Source organism: Pyrus communis, chromosome 2 (genome assembly GCF_041283825.1).
Source record: "Pyrus communis isolate YQ-2024b chromosome 2, ASM4128382v1, whole genome shotgun sequence".
Taxonomy (NCBI): domain Eukaryota; kingdom Viridiplantae; phylum Streptophyta; class Magnoliopsida; order Rosales; family Rosaceae; genus Pyrus; species Pyrus communis.
The window spans coordinates 1,435,389-1,455,366 of NC_142566.1; the positions used below are offsets into that span (position 1 = coordinate 1,435,389).

The 19,978-nt window shown below is 37.1% G+C and overlaps 4 protein-coding genes across 7 annotated transcripts; 2 read left to right on the plus strand and 2 right to left on the minus strand.

Annotated features, from left to right (window-relative positions):
• Positions 1-220: 220 nt before the first annotated feature.
• On the plus strand, positions 221-3,216 carry LOC137747224 (uncharacterized). Of its 2 annotated transcripts, none has more exons than XM_068487294.2 (8): positions 221-404; positions 1,204-1,317; positions 1,427-1,495; positions 1,627-1,646; positions 1,743-1,795; positions 1,941-1,971; positions 2,069-2,153; positions 2,712-3,216. In XM_068487294.2, exons 1-8 carry the CDS (start codon positions 221-223, stop codon positions 2,909-2,911), a joined length of 756 nt encoding a protein of 251 aa, XP_068343395.1. In that variant the 3' UTR covers positions 2,912-3,216. The 2 variants fall into 2 exon arrangements, with proteins under 2 accessions (XP_068343395.1, XP_068343396.1); XM_068487295.2 differs by having other exon boundaries at positions 2,072-2,153.
• A 2,806-nt stretch (positions 3,217-6,022) lies between these two features.
• LOC137748938 (agamous-like MADS-box protein AGL15) lies at positions 6,023-10,594 on the plus strand. 2 transcript variants are annotated; one of them, XM_068489129.2, is made up of 8 exons: positions 6,023-6,600; positions 7,856-7,931; positions 8,631-8,701; positions 8,786-8,885; positions 9,019-9,060; positions 9,542-9,583; positions 9,694-9,869; positions 10,136-10,594. In XM_068489129.2, the coding sequence occupies exons 1-8, from the start codon at positions 6,419-6,421 to the stop codon at positions 10,218-10,220; spliced, it is 774 nt and encodes a 257-aa protein (XP_068345230.1). In that variant the 5' UTR covers positions 6,023-6,418; the 3' UTR covers positions 10,221-10,594. The 2 variants fall into 2 exon arrangements, with proteins under 2 accessions (XP_068345230.1, XP_088536488.1); XM_088680362.1 differs by lacking the exon at positions 6,023-6,600 and adding an exon at positions 6,977-7,439.
• A 261-nt stretch (positions 10,595-10,855) lies between these two features.
• LOC137748082 (protein BPS1, chloroplastic-like) lies at positions 10,856-12,038 on the minus strand. The gene has a single exon (XM_068488174.2). It carries the CDS (start codon positions 11,922-11,924, stop codon positions 10,971-10,973), a length of 954 nt encoding a protein of 317 aa, XP_068344275.1. The 5' UTR covers positions 11,925-12,038; the 3' UTR covers positions 10,856-10,970.
• Positions 12,039-16,182: 4,144 nt separating this feature from the next.
• LOC137748577 (putative hexosyltransferase MUCI70) lies at positions 16,183-19,667 on the minus strand. Of its 2 annotated transcripts, XM_088680386.1 has the most exons (7): positions 19,188-19,667; positions 18,547-18,764; positions 18,403-18,431; positions 18,133-18,271; positions 17,901-18,056; positions 17,225-17,501; positions 16,183-16,589 (listed from the first exon to the last, which is right to left on the minus strand). In XM_088680386.1, the coding sequence occupies exons 1-7, from the start codon at positions 19,516-19,518 to the stop codon at positions 16,357-16,359; spliced, it is 1,383 nt and encodes a 460-aa protein (XP_088536512.1). In that variant the 5' UTR covers positions 19,519-19,667; the 3' UTR covers positions 16,183-16,356. The 2 variants fall into 2 exon arrangements, with proteins under 2 accessions (XP_088536512.1, XP_068344847.1); XM_068488746.2 differs by lacking the exon at positions 18,403-18,431 and having other exon boundaries at positions 18,133-18,309.
• Positions 19,668-19,978: the final 311 nt, after the last annotated feature.

Sequence of the window (19,978 nt, forward strand, 5' to 3'; positions counted from 1 at the left end):
TGAGTTTGATATGGACTCGATGACCCTTGTTTGGACTGAAAATGTCGCAGGCCTAGATCAAAGGCCCAAATGTTATTGCCGGCAGCCCCAATACGAAACCCGACCTCACTTCCCCATTCTCTCTCTCTCTCTCGTACTTTCATTTCCTTTCGCCGACTGTTCACCAACTGAAGTCTAGTCAAATCCACAGAAATCATCAGAGCAGCAGCAGGAAAAGGAGATGTTGAGGGACGAGTCGAGCTGCAACACCTACAACTATAGCGACGCCCTCTACTGGGACGCCCGCTACGTCCAAGAAGGTGGCTCCTTCGACTGGTACCAGCGCTACTCTTCCCTCCGCCCTTTCGTCCGCCACTTCATCCCCATCTCCTCTTCTGTTCTCATGGTCGGCTGCGGCAATGCCGGTACTCTTTCTCCACCCACCCATTTCCCGTATTCTCTTTTTCTTCCTTTCCCCTTTTGTTTTCTATATACATATATATATATATATATATATATATATATACTGACTCTCTGCTTTAACTGCTCTGTTTGGTTGCTGAGAAACTCAGAGGAAAGTACAGAAAGAAATTTGTTTGACGTGGGAATTTGACTCATTGATTGATCGTTGTGCTTGTATTCATTTATTGGGACTTTTGTTAAGAGTATTGGTTCCCGAAATCCAGTTGTTCTGATCATTCCCGTTGCACTTCAGATAATTTTTTGGTAATTTTGAGCTGGGTTTTTTTACTTATTGAGAAGTTATGGTAAAAATCAGAGAAATTGGGGTTTAGGGTTACTGCTAGTGGTTGGTTGAACATTGTCTACTCAAATTTGACCCCTTTTATTTTGGGGATTTCGGCATGAGTATGAATTCCCCAAATTAAAGTTCTGTTGTGTGTTTTCCCTCTGTTTTGTCTGATAGATATATGATTTCCATGCATTCTGTGTAGGTCATAGAATGAAAAAAGTTGCAAAGAATCATTTTCTTTCCCACTATTTAGCAAATTTGATGTTGAAAGTAATGGTGCACCGGATGCAGTTAGGGTCCCTATGCGTGGCATTGTCCCTGCCATCCGTAGGAGAAAGATTTTGATGCAACAGATATGCGGTGTCTAGCCAGAAGGCACCCTGACATCTGTAATTTCGTCATATTAAGATACTTCCTATGGTTTTGTGTACTTGTTGACTAAGGTAATGATGGAAAAATGTTCTCTTTCCCAGTTATGTCCGAGGACATGGTCAAGGATGGATATGAAGACATAATGAACATTGACGTTTCATCAGTGGCTATCAACATGATGAGAAGCAAATATGAGCACATACCTCAGCTGAAATGTATCCTTTTGGAAATCTACTTCATCAAAATCTCTAGAACTACTTTTAATTGCTTTTTTATTAGTAACTATTGGAGACTCTAGGTATGTTTCCTATATGGATTGTATAGACATGCAAATGGATGTTAGAGATATGAGTTTCTTCCCAGATGATTCGTTTGACGGTGTAATTGATAAAGGTATGAATCTATTTCTTTGTGTACTCATTTTAGAAATATACAATGTTGTGTACTAATTTTCTTTTTAACATCTTGGTAAACCTTTGTTGCTGCCATCACCTGTTGCACCTGTGGTTTGTGGTCTGTCAAAGGAACTCTTGATTCACTGATGGTATGAATCGTATGATGCATGTTGTGATGTTCTTATGACTCCTCATAGTCATTACTGGGCACACTCTGATTCTCTCGTTTGTGCTTATGTTTCTAGTGTGGCAACAATGCTCCAATTAGTGCTGTTCAAATGTTAGGGGAAGTGAGCAGGTTGTGGACTTTAAGACTCAATATACAGATGCAATTTCTTATATTACTTGACCATTTCCCAATTTCTTTTTCCATTTAAACTTTGCTAATTATAGTTTGCTTTTATATTCCTTCACCAATCCTAGTTGTTATTTTTTTCTTGTAGGCTTCTTAAACCTGGAGGGATCTATATGTTGGTAACTGTGCACCCTTAAATGAAGCTTTATATTTCTCAATGTTCTTTCTTTTATTGAAAGCTAAAAATATATGATCTGTTCTTAAACTTCTACATAGCAGATAACGTACGGTGATCCTAAAGTAAGAATGCCTCATTTGAGACGGCCAGTGTACAACTGGAAAATTTGTTTGTACATTATACGTAAGTTTATTTTCCTTTCATAATAGTCGCCTTTTTCTTGCTGTTCAAATATCTACAGTTCCCCTCATTCAGTTAGTTCTCCAAAAGTGATCTTGCTTCCACGTTATTTGAATATGTTTGATAATTGCTTGTGATTTTTAGTTAAATTTTGTTTTACGTCTCTTTCAATGACAAATGGTCATATTTTGTTAGTGAGTTTGAGGCAATTATAACACATGGTGAACATCCGTTCAAGTATAATGGTACAAGATTTTTCTTGTCCCACATCTATCTACAAATATAATGGTACAAGATTTTGGTTTATTCAGTTAGGAATTTCAGTCCAGATTGTCAGAGCTTCATATATATGTTGCTTGTGCATAGCATACATGCAAGCTGAGTATTTTTCGAGTAGTAAACTAGGATGTACCCACCTTTTCCTGGGATCTTTCTTGGATAGTCAACAAACAGTCAAACAGAGATGATAATTCTATGAATTTGCTTGTTACTTCAGTGTTTACGATTCCTTATAGAGGTGCCTTATCTAGTTTTTGTGTCCTTGTGACTATTATTTCACAGCCAGACCAGGATTCCAAACGCCTGAAGGCTGTGGTTTGTCATCAAAATCAGATCTGGAACCCGTTCCTATCACCGAGAAGGGCTTACTTCCAGCAGATTTTGTTTTGGAAGATCCAGATTGTCACTTCATATATGTGTGTAAAAAGGACGATGCGGAGCTAGTAATCCACCAACATCAGTTGACAGTTGATGACTTATAGTATCCACTTGCAGCGAAGATGGCTCGTGCCCTGTATACTAGCATTCAAGCGCGTATCATAGTCATTTGTATGGTAAGTATTGTTGTACCACCTGCTAATCGTGTTCGTCCTTGGGGTGTCTGTAAGCGAGGATTTTGTTCAGTGCATCTGCCTAGATCTTAGGCATGAAATTCTAAAACAAATGACTCAATAAAATAAAAGCCCCCATGGAAACATTGTCCTCATCTTTTGGTTTCATGTATTGTATCAGTTAGCACTAAGTGGCTACCGAGAACACTTGCAAAATAAAATTGTGATATTAGTTTTTTTTTTAAACATTTTTACTCGGTTTTTCTCAATTATGTGATGGTTGTTTATGAGGGCGAGCATTGGCGCAATGGAAATGTTGTTTCCTTGTGACCGAAAGGTCATAGGTTCGAGTCAAGGAAACCCTGTTGACTTGGAGTCGTCCTTTTACGTGATGATTATTTATCACGTATTGCATATTTTTATTTATTACAACGATACATGTACATCGAGCAGCAAGGAATGTATTTTTATTGATGTATTTTATTTTGAGTTAAGTGGAATTGGTTGGAAGTGAAGTTACGTAAAGAGGAAGGTGCAATTGGCAATTCTTGTTTATGGGTAAATGCTCTTAATAACTGTAACTCTAAACTTTTACTTAGTTAATTTGATTACTTTTAAAGGAAAACTAATAAAAAGAGTTTGAAAACTTTAAGTTTTAACGATAAGGGAAAAATAAAGGGTAAATTGAATGGTACCATGTTTGATTTTTAGTGTAAAATTATGGTTTTTCGTTAAAGTGAACAGTATCGCGGGATTTTCATTAAAACTCCCTTCCTTTTAATTTTCAGATCTATTACAAAAAAATAGTAGGTGATGAGCGTATGATTAATGTTTTTATTCTATGAAAGGATGATTAATGTTAGTTTGATGATGATTGACAACAAATGTTCACATAAACTACTTAATAAAAGTTAAACTAAATAGAACATAAAGGGGAATTTATTGGGTAGATTTACGACTAAATTAAGCTTGTTGTAAAATAAATTCTGATTATTAGGAATAGTTATTACTTATCAGTAGCAAGGATGCCCAAATGAAACTGCGGCTGTATAAATATAAAATACGTAAAAAGTTCTATATATATATAGACGCAGGCACATATATACACACACGTGTGTGTGGAAATTTATATACATGGAAATCTATAAATGTGAAAATCTAATAGGTGTTCAAAGGTGGAGTTCTGCACTGTCAAAATACTTTTCGTAGAACTAAAATTTTTCTTCTCACATGGAGGTGTTTTCTTTCGTCTGTTACAGATTGAAAAAATGAAGGTTGGTAATGTAAATAAATGACAGTTCTAGCGAAAATGAGTGAGCAAAATATAAATGTAGTTTGAACTTTAGATGATAACAATGCAGATAAGTTGAAGAGTGTTAAGACATCTTTGTCTTCTACCACAACAAAAAATTTAAAAATAGTAACGTAATTTCATAAAACAAAATTTTGCTCTTTCTTGTTTAAGCCTTGATTTTATTATCCCTAATTTTATTTTAAAAAAATCCTCTCCCTCTCTCCCCACTCTCACATGTTCTCTCTCACTTTCTTTCTCTATCCTTCAATTTTAAAAACAAAAGTAAAAAATTTCACAAACACAAAGTGTGTGGGTTTATATTAGTAACACTAATTAAAAGTGGTGAGCCACTAACTTAAGTACAATGACAAAGTAATGAACAACAACAACAATCAAATCTTATTTCACTAAGTCGGATCACCTGTATGAACTCTAAAGTAACGAAACTTTAACAAAAGAAATCGTATATGTTGTGAAGAGGCTGATAAAACTTCAAATAGTCAATCGATGACAATAACTATTGCAATTCCTTGAAAGTTAATTCCTCATGACAAATTTAACCTGTTTCGTCATCTAAAAGATTTACTGCTAAATACATAGTTTACTATATAATAGGCACTTGGACAAATTTTTTTTTAAAAAAAAAAAAAAAAAAAAAAAAAAGTAAAGAAAAGGCACTTGGACAAATTTAAAAGAAAATTCCAAGAAGAAGAATGGTTAAAACCTAAAAATTTGCATGTATGCATGATATATTTATACACATTTATTTATGAATGTTATACACTTATAAGTTATAACCCTTCTCTACCCCAAAACTATATGCAGCAAAAAAATCACTTAACCCAGAGAAGATCATCTGCAAGCCAAAAGAGTTATGAGACCTTTCCCACTTTAACCATTACTTCAAAGAAAAGAAGTGCTTTAAAAAAAAAGGGCGAAAGTGCTTCTACAAACAAACTAGGCAATGACCAATTCTCGAAAATTAGAAGTAATGCAAAAGTGCTTTTCCAAACCAACTAGCCAATTCTTATCTAGTCTAAAATTGGAAATGGCTTTACTAAATGAAACACTTAAATAGTTGAATGTAACAAAAAACTTCTAAATGTGGCAAATAGGGAAAACAAAGATAAAAATTGAGATGCCGAAAGTGGGCTCCACAACATAGGCCCAAACATAAATGTGGCAAAGGCATTAGTTATGCACTCTCTCCCTCCCAAAATAGAAAAACCACACAAAATTTCCCTCTCAAATTTTGGCAGTGGATTTACTATACCTAGGCCTAGCACCTTTTTTTTTCCTTCTAAAAGCAATATTATTTATGTTAAGAGACGGGATCGGCTAGTTATAGTAATGTGATTTAAATTTAATTATAGCGAGAATTAAATTTAAAATTTCTCATTTACAAGTAAAAAAAATATTTTCTAAATTGTAGTACCAAGTGACGTCTAGCACCAAATATAAAATTATCATAGATTATATCGAAGACGTACGAAGGTGAAGAAGAAAAAGACCACATGCAATTCACGATTTAAGTTTTGAAACGTCCAAGTGGGACCCACAAGCAAGACCGACTAAGCAGAGTTTCCATCTCAAAATAATAACGCAATAATAATAAATAAATAAATGGTAAAGAAATAAAAGTGGGACCCGTAATGCCAAATGTGGGAAAACAGAGTCATGCAACCACTCTCTAAATAGTAAACAGAGCCATGCAAACTTGCCGTTTCCAAGCTTTCGCCATTTGGGGTAAAATCGCTTTCTCTCTCCTTCTCTCTCTCTCTCTCACACCAACACCAACACACATACACGCACGCCCCTTTATCTTCTCCCCAATCTAATTTTGGCAACCCCCCTCTTTCCCAAGGAGCCAAACCCTCCGAACAACGCCTCCTAGATAGATAGAGAGAGAGAGAGAGAAAGAGAGAGAGAGAGAGAGAGAGAGAGATGGTGGGGAGAGAGAAACAGCACACACCTCTTTTGGACTTTTAGTTTTAGAGAGATAGAAAGAGAAAACCCAGAAAGATTTTGAATTGGTATTCAAGTTTTTCTGCTAAAGTTGGCTCCTTTTCTGGGTTTTTGAGCTTTTTTTTTTTTTTTTTAATTTATTTATTGTTGGAGGGGTTATTGAGAACTTGAGAGAAATAATGGGAAGGGGGAAGATTGAGATCAGAAGGATTGAGAATGCAAATAGCAGACAAGTCACATTCTCAAAGAGACGTTCTGGGCTGCTCAAAAAAGCTCAGGAATTGGCTATTCTCTGTGATGCTGAGGTTGCTGTTATTATCTTCTCCAATACTGGAAGGCTTTTTGAATTTTCCAGTGCTGGGTACGTTTCTGAATTTTTACTTTTTACTTTTTAAATTGTGGGTAAAAATTTTCCTCTTTTTTTCTTCTTCTGAATTTTTTAGGTTCATGCATGTGTTTCTGATCATGTTTCTCTGATCATTCTACTCTTTTTTTGGGAAGAGCTTTTGTCTTTGAATATGAATTTATCTGGGGGTTTTGGTTTTTCCATTTTTTACTGTTGATTTTTTTCTTTGTCTTCAGTATTTATTGTTTTTATTTTATTTTAGGGACTAGTGGATGCTACTGTTCCCCTTTTCCCTTTTTCTTATTTGGGTTTGTGTGAATGTCTAGGATGGTCATTTTATTTGTGAACTTGGGTTTTCTTTTCTTATAAATTCTTCCCTACCCTGCTGCCTATAATCTTATAATTGTTGATTTGGGGGCGATTTCTCCCATGATGTGATCTTCTTATGAACAAATTTTGAAGTGGTAGTGCAAATATTTGAGTGTATTGGTTAACATTGTCATGTTTGCAAGGTTTTTTCTGAGACTTTGAGTGGATTCTGTTCCACTTTTATGATGTTTGATCAATTGAATCAGCAATGGACCTTGGTAAGCTTACTAGTATTGTTGATGTTTCTCAACTATCAGAAAGGCCAATTTCAGCTGATAGCTCTGGTGAATTTAGTGCTTAATCTGATAGCAGAATTGAAAGAACTTCCACTTTTTCTTGAACTCCTTCAAAGTAGAAACTCCGTTGCTGTTTCGTTGTTGCTCCTTTGCGCATCTTATAAAGTGGGCAGTGGTTGATTGTAGGGATCGGAATGTCCAGATGTGTTTTTTTCTTGTCCAAGTCGAGCTACATTGTATTAAAATGGGGTATTAAATTTGAATTTAAATTTTATTGTCCTTGTTGAAATACCTGATGCAATGCTGCTGTGAGAAAGCCTTTAATTTTCCTCTAAAGATGCACTACACTCTATGTTGAGGGTGCTTCCTTCCTCGATCAGATCGATCCATCTGAAACGCTTCACTGGCAATAAGCCAGCATTTAGTAGCTCTTTAGATTAAATATGAATGAAGCAATGTTTTGGCTGATTAGCTTGTAATATGGATATTGGTTCGGATTTCCATGGAACCATGTTTGTCTTTCTGCTATATTTTAGTTTTCTGGAAATTTACCTTGTGAAGCAACTTAGAAATGTTGGGGCAAATGAAACGATGAAGTTGAAATTAACTGGCCCTGCATGTATAAAAAGAACACTAGTGTTGATGTTTATTTGTTCTTTTTGTAGTATGAAACAAACTCTTTCAAGATACAACAAGTGTTTAGATTCTTCAGAAGATGCACCAGAAGAAGGCAAGGCAGAGGTATCCATCTTAACAAGTTTATGTACTTGACACTAGTTGATCTTTTATACTGTAGCACTTAAAAATTTTAGATGCACAAATTTTTTGAATTGTTGTCTTATTTTGGTTTTTCCTGCTTTATTTTGCTTGTCCTCCTGTTGCATGTCAGTCATTTTTATGGAACTTTGACAAAGTGCAACAGATGATTGTGCAAATGTTTCATATGTTCAAAATTGTTCTTTTGTCCTAGGTAAATTATGCTAATCTCCCTTGGAGCAAGGAACTCCTACAACATTTCCAAAAATTATTCTGATCTTTGTGGATAGAGTTGGTAACACGATGAACTTTAGTAGAGTTTTGGGTTTAAGATTATGAAAGGCTCCAAGTATTGTTCTGCTTCTGGCAACAATGTTAAATTTTGCAGTAGGTTTAAAACAAAATAGTGAATATATAAAGAGTGAAGCCACATAGCTACTGTAATTTCATAAAAGGACAGAAGGCCATAGTAAACAGTACCCTGTTTTTGCACAAGTTGTTTCAACAATGCACTACATACGAAAAAGAGTACTGAAACACGATGTTCTTTTTATAAAGCTTTGGCCTGCATGGGATGATTGTTGTTGAGACATATATCCGAGCAGTACCTTCCTTGAGAATTTTGTTTGTTCGTCGTATTATATGTTTTTTCTTCCAACAACTTTGTTTTTCTCCTATTTGTAGATTCAGAAGCAAGACTCCAAGGAGCTGGATAATCTAAAGGATGAATATGCAAATCTACAAAAGAAACAGTTGTATGTATTTACTCAATTATTAGATCTAATATTTTTCGAGTTTTGGAGTCATGCATATAAGATTATTATTTTCTGATTGTGTAGAAGGCTATTGGGTAAGGAATTGACTGGTTTGAGCCTAAAAGAATTGCAGCAACTAGAACAGCAATTGAATGAAGGATTACTTGCAGTGAAGGAGAGGAAGGTACAAATTATAATTTCCACTTTTTCGTTATTTTCTTTTAAGTTATTCAGTAGGGATGTCAGATTGTATTGCAGATTAACATCTAATCATTTCTGTAATCTGTAAGGCCTAAGTAGATGTTCTAATATTTCAGGAGCAATTACTGATGGAGCAACTAGAGCAATCAAGAATACAGGTATGTGGAAGTACCAAAGCAGCACCGAGTCTTAGTTGAATCTTGAGATGTAAGTAGTGGCATTGAGCAGCAAGTTGAAGTATCAGTGTTCTAAAAAACTAATGAATAATATTCAATCCCGCAAAACATATGAGACATAGAATTTCAGTTTCGGTTTACTTAATATATTACTGTTCTAAATGAGCTACTTTTTCTTTGAATTTGAACTAAGGATACAAACAGTGATTTAAAGCAAAAGACGGATAGAAAGAGGGATAAAAATGAATAAAAACACAACATTCTGCAAATTGAAAAGGTGAAAAGAGAAGGAAGAAAGTAACTAATCTAGACCGGGAAGTTTAACATTTATAATTACTTCTGTTGTGGTTTAAAAGGTTTGGCTTCATGGTAAAAGTTGCCCCATGACCTTGCATCTTTGGCAGTGGTGTCATAAAAAGGGACAATTCAGGTTTTAATTTGTCATCTGTTTTGTTTCCCCCAGGAACAGCGTGCGGTACTTGAGAATGAAACGTTGCGCAGACAGGCAAATAACATTCTTCTTGCTATATGCAAATTTTATCAGTTTCACTTTACCTGGCCTTCGAGTGATTTTCTCTTACGCAATGTCTACTCTGGCATATTCTTACCATGTAGGTTGAGGAGCTTCGGTGTTTGTTTCCACAAACTGACCGAGCAGTCCGATCTTTTATTGAATATTATCCAGTGGAGAAAAGGAAATGCCTTGTAAACCGTGGCGTCACAAGTAGTCCTGATTTGGTCAGCAATTTTGCATTTGAGAATGGCGATTCTGACACCACCTTACAGCTGGGGTACCATTCTTTCCTTAATAACAAACTTAATTTTTCATTCTAATATCGAACTCATCCGTAATAAGTAGTCGTATGCTCAAGTGTACCATTTTTATTGCAAGGCGATGAGTAAACCGAAATATGCCCTGGTCCTGTTAAGAAAACTTCAACTTTAATTCCTTATACAATTTTTCGATTTACAAATGATTTGAAAGAAGTTTCTCAAGTGAAAATGAACTTTGCTCTCTTACTCTGTCTGTTTTACATTTACTTTATCGTTTTGCTAGGCTGCCAAGTGATGCTTATGGGAAGAGGAAAGCTCCAGAAAGAGAAGCACAATCCAACGACTCAGGGAGCCAATTAGGTCTGTAATTGTTTATGAGGTTCTCTTTTCTGTAGAATCAACAGATGCTACAGATGAAGGTGATACAATCGAGAGTGTAGTTTGTTGAAAGGTCAGTACCTTGTAAAAGAGAGTGTAGAATCGTTAGACGATGCCAAAATCATCGATGTGGTGACATAGAAGTTCCTTTCCTGGGAAGGTTTGGCGGATGAAGAGGAAAATGTCCTAGTTAGTTTTTACTATTTGGTTTGTATTTTCCTTCAGGTCAGAGAAAAGAAACAAAGGAAAATGCTTATCTGTTTTCAAAATTGCAATTTTTAGTTCCCCTTTTGTAGTTGGATCAAGATCTTTTGAGCAGCTAGAGTACTTTCTGAAGTTTCTTAATCTCAGCCATTATTTGAAATTGAAAGGTTCAAATTATGCACCAATGTTATAGAGAATACCAAACCCTTTATGGTTGCATAAAATGGCCTGCGTTTATGTGAAGTCTAAACCAACTGACGTTGAAGAATTCGCGGATGAGTTGTGCATGGTTAAGGGTGAAATGCCGCTCGAACTCAGAGCGAGCTGGTTCTCCCCGAAATGTACCAAAAACAAAGTGTCCTGTAGTTTTATTGTCTATCCGGCTTCTACATTTTCGAAAGCAAAATAAACATTGGTTCGATCATTTGAAATGCGAGTTTTAACTTTATTTTTGCAATATACAAACTCTAATTTACAAACTAAAATCAATCAAAATACAACAATGTTCTGTACACAGTAAATTATACAATTGATCTCTATTTCTTCTGCTGTTGAAGGCCATTGAGCAATTGATTTCTCCCAGCCAAAGCCTTGTCGAAGACGGAATCCACCTCCTTTCCCAAACCATCCACGAACTTCTCAAACACCTCTAATCTTCTTCTCAATTCCTCAGCTTCTGCTCCACTGTTTTTTCCAGTTCTGATTGCCGCAGCAAGACCCGCCACTGCATCATTAAGCTCCTTCACCTCCTTCAATCCACCATTTCTCTCCATTACTTCATCCGGTCTCGAATTTAACCCCGAAAGCAACGGGTCAACAATCCTTCTACTTGAATTCCTCACCTCCAAGTAAGGTTTGGGATTCCCAGCTAATCCAGACATCAAAATCCCGCCCACCCAAAATACCATTCCCTGCATAATATCCAAAGCTTGATGAATCACTGTTTCCTTGCTAGTCAAGCAACTTCCTTTCCCAACCTCTTCACTTTCTTGGAATCTGATTCCCTTGCTCAAACCCTTTGGTTGGAATTGGATTGCCTTCAGATGCTCCAAAGCCGAAGAAGGCGACGAATTCTCCACCAGGCTCAAGCCATGAGCTAGGGAAACCCTAGCCTTCCCGAGATTAGACAGAGAAGAACTGACAGAATTGCAAAGCTCCAACAAACTCAAAGAGTATTTGAGATACCTATCCACAGAAGCAGCTTCCCATCTGCTCATGGGAAAGTCTACTTCCACAACCAGCTTTGCAAAAGCACTTTGGATGATCGGCACCAGCTCATAACACTGCTGAATCCATGGAAATGATGGAATCTCTGATCCTGCAGATTTTGATGAACTCAGAGGCAACAATTTTTTTAGGGAATTTGATACATGGGTTTGGAAGGCCTCCATAGATGCCGATAAGGCAGGTTGCGACGGGTGGTGGTTGTGGTGGTGGTGATTCTCCAGCTTGGAGCAGATTTGGTTAAACTTTTGCAACAAGAAAACCATTACAATTTGCAAACTATGGTTTTGGTTTTGGAAAGTTTATGTGGCCAGTTTTTGGAAAACGAGGGCTTGTAAGATTATATGTTGTGGCGTTTGGGTTGGAAAATTCCACGTGGGGTGTTTTTGTTGGCTGAACATATAGACACAGAAATAGTGGAAAACCAGGTGTGCGTGCGCAACATAAAGGAAAGCCGAAAGTACACGGGCCATTCCGAACTGAGAAGTATAATATATTGGCGGCGGTCAAATATTCTTATCTTGTTTTGTTTGGACGTATCCTTGAAAGACACGATATGGGGCAACTGGATCCACTTGGTGTTGCCTTCAGATGCAAGCTACGTATAGGAAGGATGCAGAAATGGAGATTGACAGATTGTTCATTTTGTATTTGCCAACTGGAGCATCGGATTCAAAACCAATTGAAAATCAAGTGAAATGGTTCAACAACTTAAAACGTTAATAATGAGTTTTGTTCTCCAACGATAGATGTATTCTATACATGTTTATGTGCAAGTGATTTTATTTGTGACATGACATATGAATAACACATATTAAATGACATAAGAGCACATGTTGCTCGAGTTCTTCTTTTCTCCACCCGCACTTCTTTTATTTCATCTATTGTCTTGAATTTGAGTATTCAAAATAACAACAAAATCTTTTCCCACTAAGTGGGGTCAGCTATATGAATCTTAGAACGTCATTGCGCTCGGTTCTGTGTCATATCCTCCGTTAGATCCAAGTACTCTAAGTCTTTTCTTAGAGTCTCTTCCAAAGTCTTCCTAGGTATTCCTCTACCCCTTCAGCCCTAGACCTCTGTCCCGCAATCGCATCTTCTAACTAGAGCGTCAGTAAGCCTTCGTTGCACATGCCTAAACCACCGTAACCGATTTTCTCTCATATTTCCTTCAATTTTGGCTACTCCTACTTTATCTTGAATATCCTCATTCCTAATCTTATTCTTTCTCGTGTGCCCACACATTCAAAAAAAAAGAAAAAGAAATTAAAGGGATAGAAACAAGAGAGTGAGTGATATCGCTTTAGGAGTTGGTGTCCAGCTCATAACCAATTTGCCTTTTTTTTCTTCATGATTGCATCACTTTATAGTTCTATCTAGTATCAATTTTTTTAGGGTAAAGTACAAAAAACTACGTCAACTATGGGTCTAATGACACTTTCATACCTCATCTTTTTAAAATGACAATGTCATACCTCAACTTACGAATTTGTGACAATGTTAGAGCTCTGTCATTTTTTCTGTTAATTTATCTGTTAAGTGCTGACGTGGCTAGAAACGAGGCCCACTCACTAATCCAACTAAAAAATAATTAAATATATTTTTAAAATTAAATATTATAAAATTAAAAAATTAAGAATAAAAAAAAATTAAAATGGCCTAGGGGTGCGAGCCTCCTCTTTCCTCTACTCGCACCAACCTTCTTCTTCTGTTCGACAAACCCCAAACTCTTCCCCGTCCCCCCAACCTTCCCCAACCCACCCCCATCCCCCACCTCTTCCCTTCCCCAACCTCTTCCCGTCCCTTTCGAACCCAAACCCTAACCCTAATTCCCCATTTTCAAACAGAAAACTCTAACCTTCCCCACACATCCCCCCAACCTTCCTCCACCACCCTTACTCTCTCTCTCTCTCTCTCTCTCTCTCTCCTCTCTCTCCCTGGGCTACCTACAACTCTTCCCCCATCCACCAACACCTCAACAACAACGCCACCCAGAACGACGTCGTCCGAAGCCAAACCACCCCAAAGCAGAAACCCAAATCCAAGCCCGCCGAAGTTGAGAAGAAGATAATAATGGAGTACACGCCATCACCCAGAGTCTCTTCTCTCTCCAACGTCTCGAATCATCCCCTTCCCGGAAGCCGATGACGAGGATGACGAAGACGACGCCATCGCATACCTCGAGATCGACGACGTCCAAGAGTTCCAAGCTTTTTCGTCAATCCCAACTCTTCATATTCTGATATCAACGGCAGAGATTTTAAAGCCAATAATAATGTACAGGTGCAGATTTTGCCCGAATCTGCTTTGCTCTCTTCGGGTCAGGGCTCCAGCACTTATGCCGTGGTGTTTCAAGGAAGGGGTCGGGGAATCCGACGACGGGTTTTTGGTGGTGGAGAATCCGAGCTTCGGAATTCCCGACGACATGAGGCACAGTAGCTTCATGAGGGGGGATAGGGAGTTTGTGTCATTGGGGAGAAAAAGTGTCGACCTTTCGTCAATTTCTGGGCCACCGAAGAGAGAGAGATGAGAGAGATGATGGTGGATAAAGGTTGGGGGGGACAGGTGGGAAAGGTAGGAAGGGTTTCTGGGTTTTGGGGATACTGCTGTCCAGAGAGAGAGAAGAGAGAAAGGTGAGAGAGGAGAAAGGCGTGAGAAAGAGGAGAGAGAGATGGTGGATCCCACAAATTTATATAAAAAAATAATTTTATTTTTAATTTCATAATATTTAATTATTAAAAATATATCTAATTATTTTTTAATCTAGTTGGACTAAGGAGTGGAGCTCATCTTAAGCCACGTCAACACTTAACAAAAAAATTAACAGAAAAACTGACGGATGTCTGATATTGACACAAATTCGTAAATTGAGGTATGACATTGTCATTTTAAAAAAATAAGGTATGAAAGTGTTATGACACCAATAATTGAGGTAATTTTTTGTACTTTACCCATTTTTTTACGATTGATTTTTCTAGTGTAAAGTCTAAACCCAAGTTACAACTCAAATATCTAAAAAAAAAAGACATGGTTTTTGACCAAATAAAAGCTCAAAACACATGGAATAGGATCCTCTCCGTTCTTTTACATCTGAACCCTTTAATGATGTCCGTTCAGCTGAAAATCGAACGAATTATTTCATGTTCACCTTCACCTTATTTAGTTCATCTTCTTTCATCTGCACTTGTTCTGATCATTGTCTTTTATTTTCTTCCCTGTTCACCTTCTCCTTCTCCTGTCCATCTTCTTCCCTCTTTTCCATCTCTCTCTCTCTAGCTTCAGAGTTAAAGAATTCGGAGGATTCAGATAAGAGGATTCCGGAGAGAATCCTATTTCAAAAGACAGTAGAATAGTAGAATAGAATCCTATTCTTGTTTTCCACTCTCTCGTAAGAAAAAGCAAATTTTCAGCCCTTTACAGATTCGACAGAAATAGTAGTTTTGGATAAAGCCATGGGTGAATAATATCCATTGAGTCCTTGTCCTGAAAAGCAAAAGAAATTGGGAGGTGGACCGTGGAGCACATTGGTTCCTATGCTTTTATTGGTCCAAGTTGCAGCAGCAGCACATTGGATTATTAGCCAGTAACTTAAACAATAATATGTTAACTATAATGTTAAACATTTCTTTATCAACGTTATTGCTTTGTCTCAACAGGTCCTCTCCAATTTTTTATTGCCAATATCTATCTGGTAAGGTATAAATATTCATATGATGTTGACACTTTACACGAAACAGTTGCCGACTTTCCTTTAGTTAGCTGTTTTTTAAAATATGACGTCTTGAGTTGAACTTCATTCGCTGTCCGTGTTACCCCGTAGTATGGTAGAATTTTTGTACTGGTGTTTGTAGAAATTCACGTTTCGCTCATTTGTTTTTAATGGTAAGGGACTTTCTTGGGTACTCGGAAGTAATGGGTACTTCAAGTGTTTTAACTATTAGATTTTTGTTTAAAATTTTAAATTTCAAACTCTAACGGTTAAACATTCGAAATACCGGTACTTCGAAATAGAGCTGATAAGATGAATTCAACTCGTCAACACGACCTAATTCGCTCACAAAATTTTAACTAACGGGTTTGGATTGTTCATGCTTTGGTTTGTGGGGGTTCTGTTGGTGAGGCCATGATCCAAATGGCTGACACGTTAACAGGACAAGTCATTTCGAGTTCAAATATTTCCACCCATAAGCTTAATGTGTTGAGTTTGGTGATCCATTAAAAAAACTAGTTCGTGATTAGTCCAATCATTTATCATATCTACTCTGAAACATCCTAAAATTTTTGCTAATGTTTAATAGAAAAACTCTAAGGAGACTCTCATGATGATGAATTCCTTGACAACGAGGAATAGAAATTAGTCGTTCCATGCCTGCTGGCCAGATCCGACCCAAGAAATGCACATCAAAAGTGAACGTTTAAGTTGCACACTATAACAAGAGCCGTTATATTGTTTGTTGTAACCGGATCTAACAACTCTTGTTTCATGTGCACTTTAGATGTGCATTGGAGAAAACACACAAATGCTAAAGCTAAAACTTCTTCTCTTCCTGTAAAATGTTTATGAACAAAATTCAAATATGGAAGCGCCGACTGAAATTACAAACAAATGAAGGAATTTACTACAGCCCAGGTACGCCCGAGACTGCCCCAGTACACCCCTGTTCAATAAATTGGAAGCACTACCCCATTACCTAAGAGTCAACTTCTCAGTGGCTTGGCCTTGCGTATGTGACCCATACTATTAACAAGATCTTTCCGGGTACATACAGGGAACACGTTGATGTTCTTGAGCACTTTCAGCCGCCATAATACATATGGGAAACTAAGCTGGTCACGAGAAGTGAATCGAACCACCTCGTTGAACCAGAGGCACATAAACATATTAGTCAAGAGTGTATGCTCCCTCACAATAACAGATGCTTCAGATAAAGCTGCACAGGTTAACGATGCAATGGTTCAGTATAGGAACAAAATTCAAGACAATGAGATCACCGGCTTCTAGATCCTGTAGTTTTAAGGATGGTTATTTCTTAATTCAAGACAATAAGCTTGGTGGCAGCAGACTGCAAGGAAGGGGATCATAACACACTTTAAACACTAATTGTGAAAATATGAATCTGACGTAGACTGATGTGGAGCGGACTGGCTGCTGGCATCCGTGTATGAGTATGATGCGCAGAGGAGCAAGTCAAAATATGCAGAATTAAAGCAATCGACAGACTGGTTTTAAATTCCAAACAGATTGACAAGAAAACATGAATAAACAGATTGATTTTAAATTTCGACTTTTCTTCTCAAAGTCAAATTTTCAGATATTTACACTCAGTAAAACCCAGGAGTACATCACCTTTCATGAAGAATTAAGGCAAGCAATAATGCATGCAGTAGGCTTAACTACTCCTACTTTGTACTCAACAAAGAAGTAACGGAATTCAAGAATTGCTACTCAAAGAATTAAGAATTGCTACAATCATGACATAAATAGCAATATTTCATAAGAGAGATCAAGCCGGAACATTTCATAAGAGAGATCTAGCCGGAACAAGTGAAAGAAAAAGAAGCATACCCTTCTTTCCGTTGAACCTCTTGTCTTCTGGCAAGCCATCATGTCGGTATTGAGTCAACTGCACCTCAACTTCTTCTGGTTTGGCCTTGTTTTTTTTTACAACAGCCTTCGCCTCATCATAAACGCTACTCCGTGCTCCATGTTCTGAGATCGCAAGTACAGAATTTGAACGCCAAAGCAGGGCTTCGAGCACACCTAAAGGGTCCCTCCTAAATTGGGACTTTGAGTCTACCCAAATGGAATACTTTGCATGAGGAAAAAGACGATGGGGCAACATCTAACACCAGAAAAAAAATATACGAAGTCTCAGAGAAATATCCACTTACACCTATTTGTGGTATGTGCCTAGCACTTGTAACAGAAATTTTGATATTTGACATTCAGCTTAAACCTACTATATCATGAATAACAGATCCAGCACCCCTGTGACTAATATTCTTCTGCTTAAATTATCATATTTTACTTTATTAATGTAATTACAGAAAATAGATTCCATGTTGCAATAGCCTTCATGAATCATGAAAACAAAAATGTTTGGAAAAATAAAAAAGTAAAGAAAATGACAGATGACAAAAGATAGCAACATGATCAGGATAAAATTTTCAAACTGAATTAAACAAACTAAATGAAAATAGAGGAAAAGATAACAATTTAACCAAACTTTGAAAGTTGTTACCTTTGGGATCTTTCCATTTAACCTTTGGTCCGTAAAGGGAAGATCTTTAACAACCACAACACGCCATTTCCCAACAAATCCATCCCCATCAATTCTACGTTCAGCCGCTTCCTGTGTACTTAGAGTAATATCATCCCAAAAAGCAACATAGCAAACCTGCATTCAATCAATACCTCATAAGAGTATAGAACTTCTACCACTAATTAGTAATATTTGACTGAAAGACAAAAACCTTTCGAAGTGAAGCCTCTGACATTCCAATAGGCTGATAAAGATCATCTCCACCACCAAATGCACATGTGGACACTACAACCTTGCAACTATTCATGTACTCCTTGTCTGCATTTGAGATTTTAAACCCTCCATTTTCACTGTAGAAACCACAGTTCATAGTAACAGTTTCATTTACCTGTGAGCAACAAGTTTCTAACTATATGAACACTGCCTCATGGTACACATTATTATTATTATCTTTGTTTAAAATCGGGCACAAAGTAAAAACCTCGATGTGTTTCGCAATGAAAATAGCATCTACATGAAAACCCAAAGAAATTAGATGCCTCTTAAAACTTGTCCTTTAACATGACAAAGACCAAATAAAATACTAAACCTGTTCAAAGGTTAAAACAAAAATGCAGCTTATTACCTTAAACGATTTCTCCCTCTGATCTAGTGTTTGAGTTCCAGTAAATGAATTAAATCTTGTGGCCTCTGGTTGCTCTTGAGAAAGACTGTTGTTCCCTCCTAAAAGCAAAGTGTCATTCTCTGATCTGTATAATACTTTCTTAACAGGACTATCGGACTCTTCACGCACAGGAATTTCGAGTTGCTCAAGTTCTTCAGGAGATAGAATGTCCAAACAACCTACATTATCCACAAACTTTCGGCACACATCAAAATGTTTCAATATTCCAATTCTAACAAGAATAAACTTTTCCACCTACAGTATGCACAACCCAATTATCAGTAACGCTAAAGAAACAACAAAACAATCTCTCCGAATCGTAAACTGATAAGGGTATCAAGCAATGCATGATAAATGATAATCGACTTTTGCGCAGTCACGTTAATCTAACAGGCACAATTCTAGCTCACAGTAATTGAAATTTACAACTTCATTAGAAACTAAGCAACTTGTAACACTATGTAGATTGCAAAATTGTTTCTTTATATTCTTAAAAAAATAAAAAAAAGTAAAGATCTTTAACTCGTTGTTCACAAAATTCCGATTACCCATTTTTCAATTTCATCCAAAACGTATGGAAATTAAGCAAGAATTGAACTTACGTTGTCTAACGCCTCCAACAACCCGAGTCGTACGATCAAGCCGATTCAAATTCGCATCCGAGTTCTTCTCCAAACTCGGGTTCTTCACCGTATTGCGTTCCGACTCAACCAAACTCGGCTTCTTGCCGATCCTGGAAGCCTCGAACAAAAACAACCCGAGGGCTGGAAGAAAAATGAGAAGCGCCCAGTACCTGACGAGCTTTCTAGCGATTCGGTGCTTGAGTCGTTGGCCGAGTTTCTTGCGCTTTCTTCGAACTCGGACTCTCATCCGGCCGAGCTCGTCCGCTTCGTCGTCGGAGACTGAGATTGATATGCTGTTGTTGTTAAACATTGACAATGGCTGCTTCGATCGCGGGAATTGATATCAATGATTATAATTTGGAAGTGGATATGGGGAAATTACGGGTTTATTAGATCAGATTTTTCAAAGTGTGACCTTTTTCCTGCTGTGAAGTTTCTCAACGTTGGACACCATGAACTGACGGAATCGATTTTTCACGTTATTTCTTTGGTAATTTTCTTTTTATTGTTATTATTATTTTTTTAATTACCATTGAGGAGTGTATTTGTACTGAAGGTTCAAAATTATTACAATAATTTAAGGTAAGAGTTTCAATCTCGATGAAGGAAAAATTTGTGAAAACAAGTTTGTTTGAGCAACATCTATGCATGCAATTAACAATTAAAGGCGGAATCATGCTTGTATGCACTCAAAAACAAAATTTTACCCATGAAATTCAAGGCCTAGTAGTTGTGCTGAACCAAGACTCAACTCAAATCTTAAAGAAAAG